We start from the raw sequence: 23378 nt of genomic DNA on the forward strand, positions 1-23378 counted from the left end.
GAAAGAGGCAGAGACACAGGCAGAGGGAGAAGCAGGCTCCCTACGGGGACCCTGATGCAGGACTGGATCTCAAGACTGAGGATCATGACCTTAGCCAAAGGCAGACACTCATCCACTAGCCACCCAGTTGCCCCTGTTCTTAACTCCTAAACACAGAAAAGCCCCAAGATATAGCCCCATCCTTTGTCTCTAGGACTAAAATAAACCACAGTTACCCTCAACTTCCACATCAGCCTAGCCGGACTTTTTTCAGCCCTGTAGATAAATTGTTCTCCTCTCCAGACTGCACACACTATTCCTCTGCCTCCCCTCCCTCTTTGCCTGCTTAACTCCTACCCTTCTTTCTACCAATGCTCAACTACCTCTCTTAGTAAAGCCTCCCTGACTAGCCTCTCTCTACTGAGACCTAGTTCATATCATACATCTCTAGCAGGTAGCTTGTCAGAACCACAATATTACATTTGTGTGGTTATTCATTCAATGACAATTTTAACTATTATTTTTTTAATCAATAAACTTTTTTTCAAAGCAGTTTTAGGTCTACAGCAAATTTGAGCAGAATATAAAGAGTATTCCCACATACTCCTATTCCCACACACTTACCACCTCCCTCACTACATTTATTAAATTCAAGGACTACAATATTGAATGAACAGTGATCACTGAGTGTAAAGATGTAGAAATAAGTGACTGCAGAAACTAAGAAAAAAGCTGTATTTTTAAAAATCTAACAGGTAGCGAAAATCCAGAGAAGATAAAATATTAGGGAGACTCCTTCACTGATTATATATATATAGTTTATATATATAGATAAACTATTTGAAAACTGAGAAGTAGGAAAAAGTTCACAACTCAACCACTAACCATCTACTGCAAATGGCAAAAATCATGGTTTTCAGATCCTGCAATTCCATGTAAAGAACTAGGTTGTGCGTGACATCACATCACCTAGAACCATCACACCAGAAAATCAACTATATTATCTGCATAGTGATAATTATAATTATCCTGGAGAGTCAACTTTGGAAAAAAAATGGATATTTAATAAGAAGAGCCATCCTGTAAATTTAGGTTCAAATCTATACTCTTATCTCAATATCTTACAGATATTAGCTGACTCAAGTCATGCTTCCTGTCTGCCACTAATCATATCATATGTCATTATAAATTTAAATAAAGTTTTAAGAGACAAAATTGGACAATCAAAACAATATGAAGGATATCAAAACCAAGATACTAATTGATTTACAAATAACAATAATCAGAAATATTAAAACATTAATAAAAAATAATTCAAGTAGTTTAGTGATAATAAGTAGTAGTTTAGTGATAATTCAAGTAGTTTAAAAATGATTCATAAGGGATCTCTGGGTGGCGCAGCGGTTTGGCGCCTGCCTTTGGCCCAGGGCGCGATCCTGGAGACCCGGGATCGAATCCCACGTCGGGCTCCCGGTGCATGGAGCCTGCTTCTCTCTGCCTGTGTCTCTGCCCCTCTTTCTCTCTCTGTGACTAACATAAATAAATAATAATTAAAAAAAATATTTAAAAAAAATGATTCATAAAACTGAGGTAAGTAGTATTTTGCCTATTTTATAAACAAGGATATAGAAATTCAGTGGTTAAGTAATTTGTTCAATTACATACAGCTTACAGATTAAAAAAAAAAAAAAAGTAAGTTTCAAATATAGGCTTTCTGGCTCCCAACCCATGATCGACCTAGAGTTTGCAATAGTTTGATATATCCTAAACTCATAAACTATTTTTGGAAATGAAAATTTGTACAAACTATTTGAAAACTAATGTGACATTTTTTTATAACAAAAAGCCTAACAGTTTTTGTCATTTTAGACCCCATAATCTTCTGTGTGGTGTTCTATCCTGGAGAATTAATCCAATATGTAGAAAACAACACAGGTGAAGATATTTATGGCAACATTTTAATTAAAAAAGCATCCGTTGGAAAGTACCCAAATGTTCCGCAATAGGACACTGGTTAAATAATATTTGGTATACCGACATAGAATATTACTTTGAAAAATGAGAAAATATTTATATGTAACTATAATGTTAGAGAATAAAAGTAGGACATAAATTATAGGTACATAATTATATTAAATATATGTAATGAAAATATAAGAAGAGATACACAGACACAATTATCTGTGATAAAATAGTAGGTTATCTATGCTTCCAGTTTTAGATATTTATATATTTTTTAATGTTTTTAACCTAATTTCAAGTGATTTCATATAGAGCTCAAAGTGTATGGGTTGATTAAATATATCATCAGGATAGAAATTGAATCATTGGAGAAAAAAATTGAATGAAGAAGTCTCAACCTCAAGGTGTGTGTGACTTCTGACTACTGTTAGTACCTCAACTCTGATTTAAGAAGCATCAAAGAAGCACAATGTTAAACTCCAAATATTTTTTTTGTTTTGTTTTTGTTTTTCTTCTTTCCCATCAGGGGAAAAAATGAGGGGGCAAATAATCCATTTCACTGTGAAAGTAACAACTCCTTAAAAAAAAAAATACCAAAAAGAGAATGTGTGGATTTTTTTTTTTAGATTTTTCTGCAGGTTTTATTTTTTAATTCCTTTTAGATAAGCTTTTTATTTTAATTCCAGTAAAATTAACAGACTGACTTCTTATGGCTATGCTGGAAATGGCAGTCATGCCTAAGACTAAGAATATTTCAATAAAAAACAAAAACCCCTCACTGCCCACAATGTATAGCAGCAACCTTAGGTGAAAGCCTCTGGAAAATGTGGTGTTTGGCTTTCTAGCTTCTACTGTAGACAAAGTACTTGAAGAAGGATAAGTGATCTACTTCTTTCACCAAGTAATTAATTGGGGGAGGAGGAGACAATGTTCCATTGTTTTTACTACAATAAGTAAGTAGAAGAATAAAAACTACTCTTTATCCACTTAAATATAGTAACATTCTAATGTCGGACATAGTGTTAAACTTTAGGTATACAAAGAAAATTATTTAAATTTACAAAGCGTTCAAATTTGGGATAGGAGCAGCTACCATGAGCTTATAATCAGGAAAGATCATCTCGATGCATAAATTGTGCTTTGATAGAAAAGTTCCTTTCTGTCTCCCTCCCATATCCTAGCAATGTGATATGTCTACATTTAGAGCACTCCCAGGTACGGCGAGTGGTCTTTGACACCTCTTCTCTATTAAACCCATATAGCTTGTGTTATTCACCTTTATGAGGGCCCAGAAGGAAATATTATTCATGTCTCTTTCTCAAATAATGCATTCAAAGCTCCATGGCTTTGAAAGGTAAAAGGTTCTGACAACCAATGAGAAAAGAGTGCCTCAATTTCTTTGAATGATCCTTCCTTAATGTCAGGATATATTTTTGGCTCTTTCCAAGCAACTCATGCTACCAGGTTAGAAGGGAGCACCTTTTGTTGCTCTGCTGAGTACTGCTATGACGCACACAGATGCAAATCAGGTAGTGACTAGGACTGATTTTTGCCTCATTAGTAGTACCTGTTAATTGAGTAATACAAGAATGATTTCTTAGGGCTTTAGGAAAACATCAAACAATCACAAGTATAGAAGAAACTTCAAAATTAATCTGTCGTTTAATAATTTGTTGACAGGTTGGTTATTGGAAAGACATGGAACAAGAAGATGCAGCAGAAACAGTCAAAACTAGAGCGAATGAGTCATCTGTCATTCTGACAGGATTAGAAGGAAATACTTTGTATCACTTCACAGTGAGAGCTTATAATGGAGCTGGATATGGGCCACCTAGCAGTGAAGTGCGTGCAACCACCAAGAAATCTCGTAAGTGACCTGGGCTTTTTGTTTGTTTCAGACAAAGGGGAAACATCTTTTAAGATGTTTGAAAGTCATGTGAGGTACATAATATAAGGAGAGTTGAAGGGGAGTTTTGATTCACAGTCTTGCTTGAATGCTTAGATCTGAATTCCAAAACTAGCTCAGAAAATTTTGCATTCACAACAGATAAAAGTTATCTTCCTGTGAAACAAGGCCAAGCAATTTCGACACAGAAGAAAGATAAAAGAATTCTGGTTCAAAAGCTCAGTAGATGAGCTGGAGCAAATGACACTGGAGCAAAAACACTCCTTATCTGATTCCGGCTGGAAAGAAGCCTATGGTGCCAGCCAACCACTAACCACAAGAAAATACTGAAATACAAAGATTTAAGTGAAGAAATGTAATCAAGACTCTTTGTCAGTTCACTTTCACTTTTTATTTTGCAGCCCCTAGTCAAGCACCCAGCAACCTCAGGTGGGAACAGCAAGGCTCCCAGCTTTCTCTGGGCTGGGAACCAGTCAGACCATTAACCAATGAATCTGATGTCATGGGCTACAAGGTCAGTATAGTTTCCTCACTCTTTTGTATAGATAGTCACCTTGAAAACTGCTATTATGAAGATGTACAATTAATAAGGCATAAAAAAGCCATTAGCGTACCTGTTTTTCCCCAATCATCTTCTACCTAAAACTTAGAAGAAAGCCTCCCTGTAATGGGGAAGCCAAGGCAGTCAAAAACAGTTTTAACTGTGCAAAGCATGGAAAGGGAACGAGTGGGGAAAGCAGTAACAATTTGAATACAGGATGAAGTTGGCTCTCTGAACCAGTGTCAGGACAAGCAGAGCTTATGCAGAGAGTCCTGGCATCCCCTCCCAGAAGACAGACTTTTTCTGGCAGATGACAAAGACTAGATGACTTCATATGAGTGTAAAGACTATTAGTAAAAGAAGAAGAAATGCTAGGGCCGGTACACTGGGTTAAGTTCAAGGAGAGACAGCAAGCTACAAAATAGGCACAGCCCTTCACGCACAGTCATCCTGAAATGTGCCAGCAAGAGAGCTGGAAGTATGAAAGCATTTGGTTTGTTTTTGAAAAACAAGTTTATCGGGATGCCTGGGTGGCTCAGTGGTTAAGCATCTTTCTTTCAGCTCAGGGCATGATCCCATATCCGGCTCCCTGCAGGGAGCCTGCTCCTCCCCCCTGCCTATGTCTCTGCCTCTGTGTCTCTCATGAATAAATAAATAATTTTTTTAAAAAAAAGAAAGACAACTTTATCTCTAATTTTTAAATATATGTGGCCTATGTACGGATTTGGTTGAATTTCAATTATTTTTCATCAGGTTCCATTATTGTCTTAAACTTCATAGAGAACCATATGTTGAATATTATTTATATCAGAAATTTTAAGCATTTTAGTAATATTTAGACTGAAAATCATCATTTATGTGGTTTTTCAATTATCAGAAATGGCAACAGTATTTTGTACATAAAGTGCTAAAGTTGTGAAGCTAAAAACTGAAGAAGTTATAAATGAAATATATTTTTAAGGTAAATAATTCCCATTAATCATATTTTAAGACACAAATTATGTTATTACCTACAGACTATAATTAGCATGGTTGGCAGACACCCTCATTACTCAAACATACACTACTGAAATCTGTTCTAATCCTCAGAGATATTGAATATGATCTTTCGAGGGAGGGCAGGTGAGCCATTTTTCATACCCTTCTCTTAGTGCTCTTCCTATACTCTTACCCCAAATAACCATGTCTTTACAACTTTCCTCTAAGGCAAATAAACCCTCGATAATTAGAGATAGCAGTATGGTCAGAAATGGTGATAGACCTTCCGAGAGCCAATCTAACATCATTAGATATGGTAATCAAACTCCCAAACTAGAGAGGCAAGGTAGAAAACAAGGAAAAGTGACATGAAAGCATATGTCAGAACCAATAAGCATAAGGCACCTCTCAGGTACTAATACTTGAAGAATATGTGAGGTTGAACATAGGGTTCCCAGGCAAGGTGATCCTTCTTTTGCTCACAATTACCCCATCTATCTCTGTCACTGTTCTTCCTCTTTATATGCGGCTGTTTCCCCAACTAGATTATATATATAATTGAAGGCAAAAACTCTTTCTCATCACTTTATCCCCAATGCTTCTAGAATGGATGAATAAATTAACTAATTTAACACAGCTGGAAGTATATCATGCAATTACTCATATGTGTGTATTATCAGATGTGTTCTTTTCCAGTATGATCTTCCCATTTGTTAGGTGTAGCTGGAAAAGAGCACTAGCTTCTGAATCACTTTCATTCAAATCCTAGTTATGTAACTCTAAGCAAGTTGCTTAATCTTTCTGTGTCTCATTTTCTTAATTTCAAAATGGCACAAATAACAATAAAATAATATCTATCATACAAGATTATTTTAAGGATTAAGATAACTTACGTAAAATAGCATATAGCTGTTAGCATATAGAAAGTGCTCATTTCAAAATAGCTACTATTTATTCTAATTGTTTTGGGAAAAGGATATCTGATTAGGTGAAATTTTAACAAAATGAACTTATCTTTGAAAGTTGCATGCCAGCTCTGTCTTAAAGAAGACGGCACAGGTTAACCTTGGAATACCTTCTTGCTGGCGGAAGAATCATTAGCATATTCCATTTTAGTTGTATAAGTTAATAACAAGTAGGTACACATTGATAGAGGACTTTTTTCTTTTATTTCCTTGAAATGGTTATACTTTCTTATGTCCTGGAGAAGAAAGAGTTCATTCCTAAAAAAGGAATCTGCTGATAACAAATGGAGTGAGACCTCAAAACCTGTTCTTTTGCAACTAAATCTTGTTGTTGTTTTTTTCCTAAAGATTTTATGTCTTTTTTCATGAAACACACACACACACAGAGGCAGAGACATAGGCAGAGGGAGAGGCATGCTCCATGCAGGGAGTCCGATGTGGGACTCGATCGGGAACTCCAGGATCACGCCTTGGGCCAAAGGCAGGCGCTCAACCGCTGAGCCACCCAGGCATCCCTGCAACTAAATCTTACTAGAGCATCTGATGGACAGGATAATCCTCAGTGAGAGTCCTATTGGCAGAAATGTCACAAAGGGCCTGAGAGAAAGAGGACTTTAGGCAGATTAATGACTGAAGCTTAATGCAGAGCCTAGATTCTACTGGGCAAGTCTGATTTTCACAAAGCAGGTGGCTAAGGATGAAAGCTCCTGCTAACACAGGTACAGTGATTGGGAATGTGATTAGAAACAATAGCTGCAATTTTAAAAAATATTTTATTTATTTATTCATGAGAGATACACACACAGAGAGAGGCAGAGACACAGGCAGAGGGAGAGGCAGAGGGAGAAGTAGGCTCCAGGCAGGGAGCCCTATGTGGGACTCGGTCCGGGACCCCAGGGTCACACCCTGGGCCGCGGGCAGGCGCCGAACAACTGAGCCACCCAGGGATCCCCGTAGCTGCAAATTTAAACTACAGAGATATAACCCAGAGAACACAAACTTGTAGCCCCCTTTTCTTAGCATGACTTTGAGGAAAACTCCTCCAGCGTAGGCAAGGATCTACACTGCATATAAAGAGCTGTACCATCTGGCTGGAGGTTCACACAAGTATGGAGTGAACTCAGCCTCGGCTGAGCATGACCTCTTTAAGTTCTACCACAGCCCCTAAATTACTACCAGACCAAGAGTAACCTAATCATTGAATCAAGAATGCCAGCATATATACCATACATACACACATATACACATATACACATACATCTTAAGCACAATGACATAGAGCAGTCACAAAAGATTAACAAAAATAGGAACAACTCAGCATACTCTTTCTCCATCCATGAGGTAATTTGAGGTAGAGGACTTCCTGCTAAACAGAGTACAAGAAAGCTTCCACAATTAATTGTGATATCAAAAAGAGAAGTAAATCTATTTTTACTCTTTGTCTTTGCCAAGTTACTTTACTTTTAAAAGCAAAAGAGATCAGTAGAAATGAACATAGTGTGTAGGTTTGAGGCTGGGAAACTTTGAGTCCATACCTGAGGTTTAAAATGCAAGGACTGTGTATTCCACCTTTTGTATTAAGTCCAAAGTAGATGAATTCAGAAAACTCTTCATCTAGAAGTTTTCCAGAATGTGAAAATGATTGAAAAGTGATAAATATGGAGGAAAAATAGATTTGTTCTCCAGACCTGATCCATAAATAATACACTCAATTTTTTTCTTATACTTAGGATACTAAATACAGAATTGAATTCATTCTTTAAAAATAAACCTCAAAAAGAGCATAATAAAGTAATGATAATAAGATAAAACAGTGGAATTTGACATTCAATCAATCCATTTTCTAAGAAGTGTGGATCTTAGTGCTTTACTTATTTCAGAGATTGAGGTATCAACACATATAAAAACAAGATGTTAACCGAGAAAGATATGATGAGAAATTATGTGCAACGTGTTAAGAAGATAAACAGGTCTCTTCATCATAAATCAGGGACCTCAAAAATGACCAAGAATACAGTGGAAGAAGGATGGAATCAAGCCGTATATGGCTGTGTCAGAGAAGACACATTAAAAAGAAATCCATTCAGATAAATGTTAACTATTACCTAGTTGTGAAATTTCTTACTGCTTTTTGAGATCATCCAAGAGATCTTAAGCATCTTGAGATTTTAGCAAGTCCATATTTGATAGCAATAATTTCAAGATATCACAGCTTTCATTATAAAGTAAGAGAAATAGAAGCTTGAAAAACCAGAATAATATTAGGAAAAGACTGTCTCGTGAAGATATGGCTATAAAAACTATTCTCACTCAAATAGAATAACTCCCCATTTTAAAAGTTAAATCTAATTTGGGAGTTTACTTAGTGTATTTATAACTTCTTCAGTTCACTATTATGCCTTTGTTTCTTACATTTCCCAAGTTGAAAACAGCCACTTTATTATTAATATATAATTTATAAGTGATTGTGAAAATGAAGCAAAAATTTCAAATAAATTTTTTCTAATTTAATGTTTTTTTCCCAAATAAACACTTTTAATGAAGAAAATGTAATTTTTATAATTCCTCTCATGTGGGGTCTGTATCTAGCATCTTTAACTAATTTTGGCACATCTACTGCTGGCTTTCCTAAAGGAATACCAATAACAAAGCTGTGGAATAAAGCATATTCAGCCATAATTCTCTAATTATCTTGAGAATGGAGGAATGTTTTCCTTATACTATGAAAGAAGTTTACCAATATAATAAAGTAAAACAACCATCTTATCTTCATCTTATTCTCATATAGATTTAAGCCCAAGTGAAAGGGAAAATAAATATTAAATGCCCAGGAGCTATAGTTAGTGGTCACTTGTGCAAACATCCCATTCCCCACTAGGAGAAACTTCTGTCTATTCAGAAAACAAAACAAAACAAAGCAGTCAGAAGGAATTTGGGACAAGGACCTCAGGCTACATACCAAAGAAATGTTTTCTAGGCTACATCTAGACAGTATCGTTTCCTAGATATATAACCCTTTCTCTATGTTTCCTCCCCCCTCACGTCTACTTTCTGCCTATTTACAGAGCCAGGCAGAGGAGGGAAATATCAGGCTCAAGGTTTACTGGTTATTATGTGTTCCATCAATATAGACAGAAGTCTTTATTTATTCAACTTAAATATCAGGGCCTTCCAGACTCTTGAGATTCATGTACACTTGGATTGATATTTGATTCCACATCCTACAGTATTCTGAAGACCACCTCTATATTTATCCAACTTCTCCAGGGAACTTAATGTCTTTGTCCATTCTAGTCTCACTGACTTCCTGTATCTTGAAGCTGGTCCTTCATCTGATACTCACTCCACATATGGGATTCAGTCTCTTTCTTGTGATACTCACAAATTAAAAAGACTCCTATATAATGGCTTATACTATCCTCTTACATGTGGTTATGCTTGAAGTTTTTTATAATAAAATATTTTTAAAAATAAAACAGAAATGGCTTACATAACATCAAATATATATATATTTAGAAAGTAGACTTGATAGAAATGTTGGCAGCAGTGGGTCGAGTGAAAAGCATACCATACAAGCCAATATCTGAACAGTGCCAGTTCCCTTGCCCATAGGAAGTCTCGTTCTTAAAAGTGCTTTTGGCCGTCGTCCAGTCAGTGGTTTCTCACTGCTGCTTGTGGCCCTCCGACTTCTCTTCATCCTGCTACTATCATCTTGCTGACTTCTCCGCACCCTCCCATTGCCCCTGGGACTTAAGATCCCTCATCCTCTGTAATGAAGAGCACCTGTCCCCTTGACTATTCCCAAGATGCTCAGCTGCTGAACAGGCCTCCCGTTTAATAGGATACAGTTTTCTCAAGGGTACTTTTGAGTAAAACCAGTAAAAATTTACTGCTTTATCCTTAAGCCTACTCACAACATTATTGTGTCACCATCAGACATATAGACTAACCATTTCCAGATTATGTGTTTCAGAATAGCAGTACCACATTAATTTTTGTTCAGAATCACTTCTTTTAGATAATTCACCCCTCCCAGCTTGTTAAGTAGAATTTGAGAATAAATTTGAAAATACAATTTCCTTTATGCTGAAAGATAGCTGTCATCACAACTGCCATTCTGTAAATGTCCAAATTCTGAAAGTACTCCTTGGACTCCTTATTGTCAATAACTACTTTTGACATGTCTTGATAACTCCTTAACCTTCTCATATTTCTCATTCTCATTTGTTTTGGTAAATCAGGATTTTAAAATAAGCTGAGATTCTCTCAAGCACCTAAGACTAACCATTATTTTAATATATGTTTTCACTGAGTATACCTACTTACTGACTCATAGCATCACATCTCCCTGGATGTTCTGGTAAAAGCCACATTTAATCTCAAACTCCTTTTGCTACCATTGACTGATATTATTCCTGCTTTTACTTTTTGTTTCTAAATCTCAACTGATCCACAAATTTTTCTTCAACTCTGGATTTTACAGCAACATTAGATATGCATTACTAACTGCATTTTTCTTTGTCATAAGAGTTGTAATTTATTGAACCATAATAACTATGTCCTCTAAAATAGTCACTCCCCTGCCAATCCTCACCAATTTACATACTTTCCCATTGCCATAAGTTTACTTTCTAATTACCTCATGTGGATGATCAGAATTCTAATTCATTATACTGCTATAGTCAAAATGAGAAGCATAAATTCTGATATAATTGTTATTTTTTTAAGCTGAAAGAACCTGCTTTGGGCATGCTCTAAGAAATGTTTCTGATTCCCCAAATCTTGACAAAGTACCACTTTGTGCATTGCTATATCACCAAATACATTTTCTATTGCAATATATATCACACTTCAATGCATTGGTATCTGTCTCACTATTATACTGTAAGTGCCATGAGAGCAGAAACCATGTGGTCTTTTCTGTTACGAGTCTCCAATATATAGCACTGTGCCTGGCCCACATGATATGCCCGACAAATATTTGATGATACTCTTATCACTTTGCAACCACATTGAGGCTATGGCTTCCTTCCCTATGAGTATTTTAGTACATACAATTATTACATATGCTAAATACTTTCAGAGAGAAGTTACTTCTCTCCTGAGACCCTGAAGTAAATTTAAATCTGTGAAAGATAAAGGAAGCGAAATGGAGGGACCATTCATTACCAGAATGCAAAAGTAAGGATCAAGTACAGGAAAGCTTCAATATATGACAATATTGTTCTACTAAAGGTTTTTTTCCCCCTCTGTGTAAGTTAGTTCAAGCTCAAAACACATTTTTATAAGAAAAAATTACAAATTTTTATCTAGCTTTCTAAGGCAGTCAATTATTTATGATGCAATTGAAATACTGACCATTGACAATAAACAATAATGGCAATGAAAGAGCTTTCTCTTCTAAGTTTACTATGTACCAGGTCTTATAGTGGGACCACATTTGCCCAGAAAGAAATATGGCGATTGCAGTTTATTTTGTTTGTAGGAGATTATTTTGAATCCAAATCTGTAAGTAGAAACAATTAATATAGTTCTGAAGCAGCTCTGAACTTAAATCAAAATACTAAACTTCTAAGGCAATTTCTTCCCTAACTAGCCACATGGTCTTGTATAAATTGCATAATTTCTATGATCTTTACTTTCTGATATATAAAATAGGATAATTTTATGCCCTAATTTATAATTCTGAAATCATTTACTGTGATACATGTTCCATTCTAGTACCATGGACAAGTGTCAAAAAGGCCTTAACTTTACTACCCAAAGTTTCCAAATGCCACTTCACAGAAAAGCAAACAACCAGAGAAGTAAATAAAAACACTAACATTTTAATTTTTTAGCAATTTTCTACATTGTTAAAGATTTATTGATATATTTAACAAATTATCTTTTTGTCCTTTGAATTTGCAGATGAGAGCTATGAGTACTCCCTCATGATACTATTCATTTCACTAAGCAAGAATAAAAGACTTTTAGTGATATGCTTCCTCACTACCTACTGCTCCAGTCTCGTATCACTATCCTCGTATGTCTTCTGTTCATGCCATACCCTCATGCTATAGTTCCTTATTGCCTAGGTGTATTTTTTTCATTTTCTCTTATCTTTTCCTAGAATTCACATCCCTTTCTCTAACTGGTGAACTCTACTCATCTTCAGATACTTAGCTCAAACATCACTTCCTTTGAAAAGCCATTTCTAATGCACAGACAGAATTAAACTCTTCTTCAGTATTTCCAAGTACCTTATGCACACTCCATTGCTGCATATAGCACATACATTTGATTACATATCTGTCAAAGCTGTAAGCTCCCTTAGCTCAAAATGTGACATATAGTAGTCAGTCAATAAACATTTGGAATCCTAAACTGAATATCAAATGTTTAAACCTCTGTTATTATTTCCAGGTTTTTTATAGACAAGAGGGGCACAGCAACAGTCAAGTTATTGAAACACAGAAACCTCAAGCAATAGTACCACTCCCCGATGCTGGAGTCTATGTTATTGAAGTTCGAGCATACAGTGAAGGAGGGGATGGGACAGCTAGTTCCCAAATCAGAGTACCATCCTATTCAGGTAAGTTTTGACATAATAGGCTTAATCTGATGACCACTAACAATGGTAAATAGTGTAAACCTCACCAAAATTAATATGATGGATTGCATGGTTGAAAACTTTGGAAGTCCTTACCATGTTTAGGCATGATCATAAGTCTTATTGGTCATAAGTCTTTTACATCATTTTATTTAGTCTTAGTAATAATCGTATGAAAGAGATATTGTTCATATTTTAGGGAAAATTTAAGTAACTTGCCTAAGATCATACTAAGTTGAAGAACCAAGATTTAGACCCAAGTATGCTCGTCTCCAGGGCCACATATCTTCACCACTACCATAATTATTAACCAGAATGGGATTAAAGGAAGAGAAATTTTACAAATTTAGAAATGAGCAACCAGAGACGCCTGGGAGGCTCAGCGGTTTAGCGCCTGCCTTTGGCCCAGGGCATGATCCTGAAGTCCCTGAATCAAGTCCCACATTGGGCTCCCTCCATGGAGCCTGCTTCTCCCTCTGCTTATATCTCTGCCTTTCTTTGTGTGTCTCTCATGAATAAATAAAATATTTTAAAAAAGAAATGAGCAACCATTCCACTGAGGTAATAAGAAAAGGAAACCAAAGATTTAATAAAGTATGCAAATCTCTCATTAAGAAAATATTAGGCAATTTTCCCTAAAACCCTTGAATAAAAAATACTTAATGTGCATTTAATTCTGGGTAATTATGAACATTATTTATTGAGTAATCATTGTCAAGCAGAATTGTCAGCCTAAAGGAAAGTATCCAGTGACATCTTGTAGGACTCTGCATGTGGCTTTGTTGTATTCAACATATTCATTCATCAATTTGGATTAAAACCAAAAGCATTGCATATGATTTTTTTTGATGCCACAAAGTGAGATAGAAGGGAAATACAAAGAAGAAAATAATTAGACTGAAACGTTGAGGAAAAGCTATTGACATAATACTTGATAAATTCTTACCTAAAAATATCAGATGAAAAAAGAAAAAATAAAAAAAATAAAAAAAAAAATTAAAATATCAGATGAGATAAGTAAATTCTTACATAAAAATACAGGATATTGTTAGAACAGTTGATAAAATTTGAATAATGTCTATACGTTAGATAATATATATCAATAAGTCTCTCTTTTAAAAAAATTGTACTGTAACTATATAAGAAACTTATTTTTAGGAACTATACATTAAAGTATTTAAGGATAGGGCAGCCTGGGTGGCTCAGAGGTTTAGCGCCGCCTTCAGCCCAGGGCGTGATCCTGGAGACCAGGGATGAGTCCCACGTCGGGCTCGGGCTCCCTGCATGGAGCCTGCTCCTCCCTCTGCCTCTCTCTCTCTCTCCTCTCTATGTATTATCATGAATAAATAAATAAAATATTTTTAAAAATAAGTTTAAAGTATTTAAGGGTAAATGTACATCATGTCTGCAACTTACTTTCAAATGGCTCAGAAAAAATGTATGTATTTATAGAGAGAATAGCAATGCAGCAATGATGAAACAAACATTTAAGGAATCTGGATGAATTCTTTGTTCTATTTTTACAACTTTTGGGTGCATCTAAAATTATTTCAAAGTGAAAAGTTATAATTAAAAAAACACAAGACATAGGAAATCTGACATTTTTCAGAAATTCAGATGAAAAGACCTAATAATTTAAATACATTGTGGCCACACTCAAGCTTAATACACTTTATGATTCATTTATAAAGGTATAGCTTCAAGAGCAAAGGACATAATAATGTCTATACATTGATTAGTACAAATGAACTGTTTGAATGTGGGTGTTAAATTTTCAACAGCACCTTGACAGACTAAAGATTATTTTTGATAAGTGAAAAAGATGACAACTCTCTGCTTGCATCAGAAGTCTCAAATTTCTAAAAACAATGATAACAATGAGTATTTACTGAACCCTGATAATGTTCTTAGCCTTACACTAGATGTTTTCCTTTTTTTTTTTAAGATTTTATTTATTTATTCATGAGAGACACAGAGAGAAGACAGAGACAGAGGCAGAGGAAGAAGCAGGCTCCTTGCAGAGGGTCCAATGTAGGACTTGATCCAGACATTCAGGGATCATGCCCTGAACCAAAGGCAGACACTCAACCACTGAGCAACCCAGGGGTCCTTCGGTGTTTTTTATATAATGTATTATCTTATTTTATCCTTCTAGCAAACTTCTGAGTATTCTATTATTCTCTGACTCCCCAAGGTTCTTTTCAACTCTAAGACAACCAGATTGTAAAATATCACTTGGACAATATCAGCCCCAAGTTTGAAAGTACTTATAAAAACATCGATTCTTCCATTGTATTGTAATTTCTATTCCGTGAAAAACAAATTGTCAACTTTTATGTTTTAGTTTAAAAAATATGGCTAGGGCAACCCATTTTCTGAGTTTTAATAAAGTGAAAATTCATAATATTGTCTATCTCAGATCCAACAATTGGTTTCATTCTTATAATTTTCCAAAAACCAAAAGTCCTAAGAAGTTCAAGGACTCACTTAATAGCTAGTTGGTTTTGCAACGGGGACTAGAACTTACTCCAGTGTTGTTGCTGTTTGTGTTTTGTTTTGATTTTTTATACAAAATAATCTTTTTGCTTTGTGGATTCTTTGTGAAATTTGAGATATAGCCCCTACTTAGCATTCTGAAAGTGAGATGTTTATGTAAAAGTGTCACTTTAGCCAATTTAACAAGGACTCTGCCACTCTCAAATAAACAGAAAAGTTGTTTTCACAGTTTTTATTTATGCATGCTTACATGCACATACCACTCCAGGGAAGCTTTGTCATCATGCCTTTCTTATAGTTCACATATGGCCATGCACTTCACAATAATCCCCTTTGTACAAGGTGAAATACATGTTACATTCTACAATGTGTTGATTAATAGTTCTATTAGTGCTTTAGCTATAAAAATTTTCAAAGGAAAGATTTGCTGCTGCTGCGTGTGTGTGTGTGTGTGTGTGTGTGTGTGTGTGTTTTACCAAGCAAATGATCCCTCAGCTCTTAAATAAACATCTGGATTAAAAATTTGGACACTATTTCCATAGCAAAAATCAAAATCAGGTCCATTAACTGTCAACTCTGGCCAGAGAAGATTTCTTGACAGAAGGATGATTTTAAAAATTAGTTGGTACATTTATTTTGATTAATCTATCATTAAAGTTTTAATCAAGGCCAATCATAAGAACATCTGTTTCCACTAATCCCAGATGAATGACTTTAAGCAAGTTCTGTTATCTAAGCTTCAGCTCCTTCATTGGCAATAGAGGGATAACAACAATATTTACTGCATAGAAATGTTGTGAGGATTGAATCAGATGATATGTATAAGGGCTCAGTACAGTGCATTGCATATAGTAAGCACCCATTAAATACTGATCATGTTGATCATGTTGATGATACTTCAGACTGCTGGCTTGAGGAAGTTAGGTCTAAGGGTAGTATTTAGTTTGTGTGGAGCTTAATTATGTGGAGCTATCAAAACTACCTTAAACTAATCTGTTCAGATCAGTGTGTTTAATCAAACAGCTACTCTAGTACATTAACTGCATACAATGTGTTGTTCCCAAGAAGGAAGAATTTCTCCTGGGCATAGGTAAGAGTAATGAAAGATGGCCCTCCTTCCTTTGCCAAGTTTGGTATGAGAATCTAGAATTTAAGCCTGCTCAACTGAAACAATCAAATCAGTGGCGAACCCATAAGTAACTTAAATAATTTTATTATTATTAAGTTCAAAAATTGACTGAAGTAATTGAATTATGAATTCTTATTGCCACAAACTTTTGCTAATTATTCTTGCTCCCTCTCCTGTATACACTATAGAAATCATTTTATCATTCATACCTGGAATTTGAGAAGTCACTGCATGATTGGTGAAAATTACACTAAATCTCCTGAGTAGATGTGTTTTTTAGAGGTGATATAGCCTTTTAACACAGTATTCCATATATAATTTTGCTTTTCATATAGTTTTTGGAAGCCTCATGCAATTTCTTGTTTTATAAGGACACTCATCAGAAACAAATGCATGTTACACTCCTTTGTCTTACATATCTAAAAACAACTCTTTCCTAGATCAAGCAAAATCAAAATAATTTGTTTCATTTAATACTTCTCTATTTTCACAGGTGGAAAAATCACTAGTGCCCAGTCGACCCTCCACACAGTCTCTCCATCTTCATTATCAATAACATTGCTCTTGGCATTGATGATTCCCTCAACCTCTTGGTGAAAACTGCAGACTTACTTTGCTTTGCTTTATCTTGAAAATAGCAGTGAATAGAGTGTAGTGTAAGTGGAGACCCAGGACCCTGGGATGAGCTTTAAAAACTTGGGACTACACCCAGTGCACTTACAGGAGGTTGGGGGGAATATTACTTATCCATCAGGTTTCTCTTTGGTTTTGTAAATGGAGAGGGCAGTTTTTGTTCCAATAAAATATGCAGATTGTATGTAATGAATTTTTTGCAAGCAAAGGTAATTTCTGTCAAATGTATTCTTTACTTTTTTAATATGTTGGAATTTGATTTTATAACTGATGACCATGAGTGTGTGCCACCCATTTTTTAAGTAAGTGGTCTCTAGCAGATCTGTTTCACATGGAAATACAAAACTGAGAATGAAAAGTTTGCTAAAGACTCTGAGTCTACTGTTTTTCATTTTCCCTTTGGATTACTATCCCAATTGACAAACTAGTAAGAGATATGAGAAAATACTTCAGTTGTGTGATCCATTATAGCATAAATACACAAAAAATTTTTTGAAAAATATTGTGTTACTGCATAGTGAAATAGCAAAATTTGTCAATATGCTTATTCTATATGCAAGTTCTGTTAGGGTAGGGAATAAGCCATTTACATTAGTGGAAAGTAAATAAAAAGTGAGTCCAAATGAATTTAAGTGCTATTGTTTTTTCATTAATTACTGTTATCTAGCTGCAAATATAATAAATGTTTATTTTTAATAACAAAAGATTAAAGTAAAAAAATATATGGTCACTAAAAACTGCAGTCACTGGTACGTTTCCAAGGGTGCTAATTTGAGAACAAAATAAATACAGAAAAGAGCTTTCCCATTTCCCCACCTACTGACAAAATAGATGTTGCTTAATAGATTAATAAAGTCCAAGGTTTTCTTCTAATTGCCAATGATTTTAAGGACAATGAAAATTTGTTGTTCAAATAATGATGCATACATATAGTTTGTGAATTAAAAAATGTTTTAAGCAAAATAAATAAATTTTGATTTTTTAAACACTTCCATGCATCACATACCACTTATAAAATGTTACCAACTATTAAAAAAAAAGGCCTTTTGAATAAATTAATTTTTTTATTAAGCTGTGGAAACATGACCTCAGTACTGGGCCTCAGCTAGTCTAACTAGCCATAGACTGCTTGGGAAATGTTCCCCATTTGCTACTTTGAGGGGTCACCATGGACTACAGTGACTCTAGATAGTTGGAAATTCAAGTGAAAGCTTTCTACCTGATGATATATAGAAGTTCCAACTGCCACAGTTCACATCCACCCCAAAAAATGCCTGAAGGGATAGTTACTGTAAAGTCGAATGCCAAAAAGGAGCTTGGAGGAACTAGTTTTACAGATGATGTTAATATGAAAACAAAAATAGTTTCTTTTCTTTTATAAAACCTAAGCCTGTTAATTCTGTTTGTAACATCCTTAACAGTAAGCAAAATGAAATGATATTTACCTTGCACTCCTGGCTTTAGAGGTTAATCCTTATAGAATCAGGATATATTGGAATTTCTGTTCTGAACATCATAAAAGATTGTTTTCAGAGCCATAGCACAACCATCTAAGTTGGTTACTCATTCTGTTTGGGAGGAATTAATTCCAAGACACCTCTAAAACAAGAAGTGATTTAAAAGCTATTTTTAGTTAACAGATTATTATAGTAAATTACTACAGTTGTTGAATAGTGAAGCCTGTGAATAATAACAACCAAGTGACCTTCTTTGAGTGGGAGAAGACTTTCTTTGACCCTCCTTTGGAGTGGGAGAGGCTGGACTTTGCAGATAGAGGAATGCAAACTACTTAGCAGGCAAAATATGAACTCTCATGAGTACAGTGTAGCTTGCCGAAGCAAATTGTGCATCTGGAAAAAAAAGATATAGCAAGAATATTAAAGAATGGGCAAGAATTTTACTTCATATTTGCTTAATCAATTCATTTTCTTTATTTTCCATGATGCTTTATACTAGATTTAGTGAAGGACTTTAAGAATTAAGTTATTACTGAAACTCTCATAAAACAAAGCCCAATAAAATATGCCAACATATGGCAAATGCAAATTAACCAAGATTCCCAACTAACTGATGGATGGTGCACATCTGATAGAATATTTACATGTAGAATGTCTGATGTATTCTTGCAGGAATCAGAGATTAGGGATGTTTTTATTCAACCTGCACAGAATATGTATTTTGCATCCTAAACCTATAAAAAAAAGTTTAAATGTTTATGTACTTATGTATTACATACTTGTTACTTTGTAGAAAGCAGAACAGTATTCCTTATCAAGGTACATTATTTTTCAACTGCAGTACTGAGTGAGCTTTTTCTTGGATGGTATGGTAACTGCACAGTCTTAAATCATTAAAGAGACTGTATTTTTGTATAATGTCAATTGAGCTATGAAGGAAAAACCACTCCTCATATTAAATTAAAAATTTCATAAAGTGAATGTTTTGCATATCCAAACAAAGGAACTATGGACTCCATGTCAAATCATTAAATATATTGTATACAATCTGTATATATACTCTATATAATGGTATATATCATGTGGAAGGCACAGTCAGATAATAGTTCTGTGTACTGTTCTTGTAACATTAGATCTTTTTAATAAATAATTCTCTTTTTATTGACTTTTATCTTCTCTCCTGTCAGCTACATGAGTGACTTTATTTATTTCATGCATACCACAGTATGATCATGATTATGGTAGTGTTTTCATGCTGAAAATACCACAATGTCAGTACTTTGCATGCCATTATGATTTTAGGTTCAAAAATTTCCATAGATGTCCATGTTAGTTTCAATTCAAAAAGTAGAGGCCATGTCAAAAAGTAAACCGAAGAAGAAAAAAACAAATGGGATAAATTTAGGGTTAGACTCATGCTTTATTTCTTCTCAGGAAAGGACACTTCATCAAGTGAGCTTTGTAAAGAGTTTGTTAAATGCATAATTATGCTTTAATTAGAAATTGTCTATCCTAATCCACCCTAGGTATAATTCTTATAGAGTTATTTATTCTTTTGTGCTTCCTTAGCACCATGTGTAATTTCTGTTATACCAGCAATCATATGATTTACAATGATTTGTTTATGAATGCTTCCCCTCCAATCTCTAGGCTATTGATCCTCTAAGGGAGACTATACTATATTCATCTTAAGATTTCTTTCATCATTACATAAACAGTACCTAGCACATATCAACTGAACAATTAATTGGATTTAATTTAATGTTGGCCCTAAAATTTTCCTATAGAACAGGCTTCCTATACCTCGGTGATCATCTAAATCACCTAGGAACCCAAATATCAGAGTTCTGATTCGGTAGGCCAAAGACAAAGGAACTTTATTTTCAAAACCTCCTCAAATAAAAAAATGATACAACAATACTAAAGGGAACTGGGAAATAACTAGTAAAATTTTGCATGGATTTACTCTTTGACCTAGCAATCATATGTCTAGGTATCTATCCCTAATATAGACTAGCAAAAATATATTAAGGGAATAAACAAGATTCAAAACAATGAATATATGCTTTCTTTGACGTAAGAAGTGGAAAAATATATTTATTTGCTAGTACTCTCTAAAAGAAAAGGGAAGAATAAACTTCAGACTAATAAAAATTGTTGCCTATTAAGGAGGGAGAGAATGGGATGTAGGAACAAATACACAAGTAAGATCTTCTTCTCTGTACTTATTTCATAGTTTTGACTTTAGAACTATATATATAAATGTTTTACATTAATTTAAAAATTAAATTAAAAAAAACAAAGCAATCTCCACAAAATAATATAAACAGAAAATAATGAAACTAACTGTATGTCAACCAAATGGTTGATAAGTTAAAATTTCTCTTTGTGGAGAATTATAACCATGTAGATAAGTATTTCAAGTCAGTATTTTGAGAGTATATTCCTAATAATACATACATACCAAAGACCACACACACACACACACACACACACCCCAAAAAGAAATCTTGACCTACATTCATTATCTTGTGAATAGCATAACTATTATAATAATTTTTTAATTAGCCAATATATGAATATAAATGTTAAAGTATTAGAAGAATGGATTTTCAAGATAAAAGAGATACACATCTGTAAAATTTAAGTTAAATAAAACCTGTAAACTTTGATTTAGAACTATCAGTATGGATTCATAGTTCATTTAACCTTATTCTTAAAAATAATATATTTTTAGCTTTGTTCTACAAAAGTCTAGAAGAGCAGTGAACATCCTAAATGGAAAAATAATACAAATAAATCAATAATACACAAAATGTGATGTCCAATTTTCGTTTTACACCAAAGGAAATTTCTTGGAGCAATGGCTGATTTAAGGTCTCGGATAGGAAATGTATGAGATGAACCTGGGACTTTTTACTTACTTATAAAGACTATCATTTATGTGGAGACTTAAATACCTCCCACCAGGAAAGATGGGATAACTTGAGCTCAAACAATGACAGCAATGGTAGAAATACATATATCTACATATCTATGATTTCATCCTAATATATACACAAATCATTGGTCATCTCTGTTAGATGCAAGATTATTATTCTGAGAATTGTTATAAAAATATAAAAAGGGCAAGAATTGAATATTCTTCCAGTAAGAACTGCGTCTCAGGATAATCAAGTAGTTAATGAAGAGTAGCTCTACTTTATAGAAGAATCACAGCTGGGACTTCTGGGTGGCTCAGCGGCTAAGCGCCTGCCTTTAGCTCAGGGCATGATCTTGGAGTCCCAGGATCGAGTCCCACATCAGGCTCCCGGCATGGAGCCTACTTCTCCCTCTGCCTATGTCTCTACCTCTCTGTCTCTCTGTGTCTTTCATGAATAAATAAATAAATAACATTTTTAAAAATCGTTTAAAAAAAAGAATCACAGCTAATAAATGCAAAAGGAATGATAGAACTAAAAAAAATTACTCAGACAATGATTCTTGATAAATGTTAAAATCATTAGTTAAAATGCTGGTGAAGAACCCTGCAATAAAAATTTCAGGCTGAACCTACTGATTTTAACATCACTAAAAAGAAGACACAGAGACATTAATAAGATAGAATAGAAGGTAAGCAGCACTACCTCTTTAATATTCTTGCCAAAAAATTTCATCATGAACTTGAGTTTATGAAAACCTTAGCTCTAAAACTAATATTACACTGTGTGTTAACTAACTGGAATTTAAGTAAAAAAAAATAAGATTTTATTTATTTATTCATGAGAGACACAGAGAGAGAGAAAGGCAGAGACACAGGCAGAAAGAGAAAGATGCAGGCTCCATGCAGGGAGCCCGATGCAGGACTCCATCCCAGGACTCCAGGATCACGCCCTGGGCCAAAGGCAGGTGCCAAACCACTGAGCCACCCAGGCTGTCCTAAGTAAAAATTTTTTAAAAACCAAAACCAAACAAACAAACACCTGTAGGCCTAACTGCTGGTTAGCAGGAAATACTGGAAAATTAATGAACCCAAATAATACCACAGGAAGAAATCATCTAAATCCTGAGTGTGGTATATTCCCCAGGACAAAAGATTTAGGTATTCCAAAATAAATAGCATGAAGTTTTAGAGTAATAAAAGGAACTGTTAACACATTTAAAATAGCCCGAGAAGCAATATCAGCAGAATGAAATTGTTTAGACCTTATTGGGATCCTGATTCAAAAATAAAACAATCATAAAAAAAAAAAAACAGCTTTAAGACCATGTGGAAAGTTTGAATTTGGTTTGGGTACTAGAATAAGAAGAGGAAATAATAATGTTACTGACAGTTACTTTTTTAAAAAGACTTTATCAAAGATACATACACAGTATGTACAGATAAAATTGATATGATATCTGGTATTTGCCTTAAAATATTCAATATCTGGAATTTCCTTCAGGTCCCTTCAGTTTCAATGCAAGGGATCAACCAATACCTTGACCTGGAGCACTGGGTACTACCCTTTAGCTACAACTTGCAAAGCCAGGCGAACCAGGCATACCTCTAGGGCCCTGGTGCTTCTCACAAATTTGTATGTAGATCAAATGTCACAGTTCAGGACATAAGATCTGGCTTCCTAACTAAATCTTAAAAATACTGGATGATGTAGAATAAAAGTGCAAAAAGTTAATCCTCAGAGGGTCAACTCTAATTAGTGGGAAATTAGAAACAGATGAAGCCAAACAGATCGATGGACTCCTCTCTTTGCTCTCCTA

The 23378-nt window shown here is 34.6% G+C and overlaps 1 protein-coding gene across 4 annotated transcripts in view; it reads left to right on the forward strand.

The window, feature by feature from the left end:
* The window catches only part of CNTN5 (contactin 5), a 1277146-nt gene extending 1257337 nt beyond the window's left edge, over positions 1-19809 (forward strand). For 3 of the 4 annotated variants that reach the window (XM_072795132.1, XM_072795133.1, XM_072795137.1), the window contains 4 exons: positions 3622-3808; positions 4249-4361; positions 12737-12905; positions 17042-19809. In XM_072795132.1, coding sequence (XP_072651233.1) covers positions 3622-3808; positions 4249-4361; positions 12737-12905; positions 17042-17145 — 573 coding nt within the window. In that variant the 3' untranslated portion in view covers positions 17146-19809. Of the gene's footprint in view, positions 1-3621; positions 3809-4248; positions 4362-12736; positions 12906-17041 lie in introns of those variants that run through there. The other variant, XM_072795136.1, reaches the window with a different exon arrangement.
* Positions 19810-23378: the final 3569 nt, after the last annotated feature.

Source organism: Canis lupus, chromosome 23, assembly GCF_048164855.1.
Source record: "Canis lupus baileyi chromosome 23, mCanLup2.hap1, whole genome shotgun sequence".
Taxonomy (NCBI): domain Eukaryota; kingdom Metazoa; phylum Chordata; class Mammalia; order Carnivora; family Canidae; genus Canis; species Canis lupus.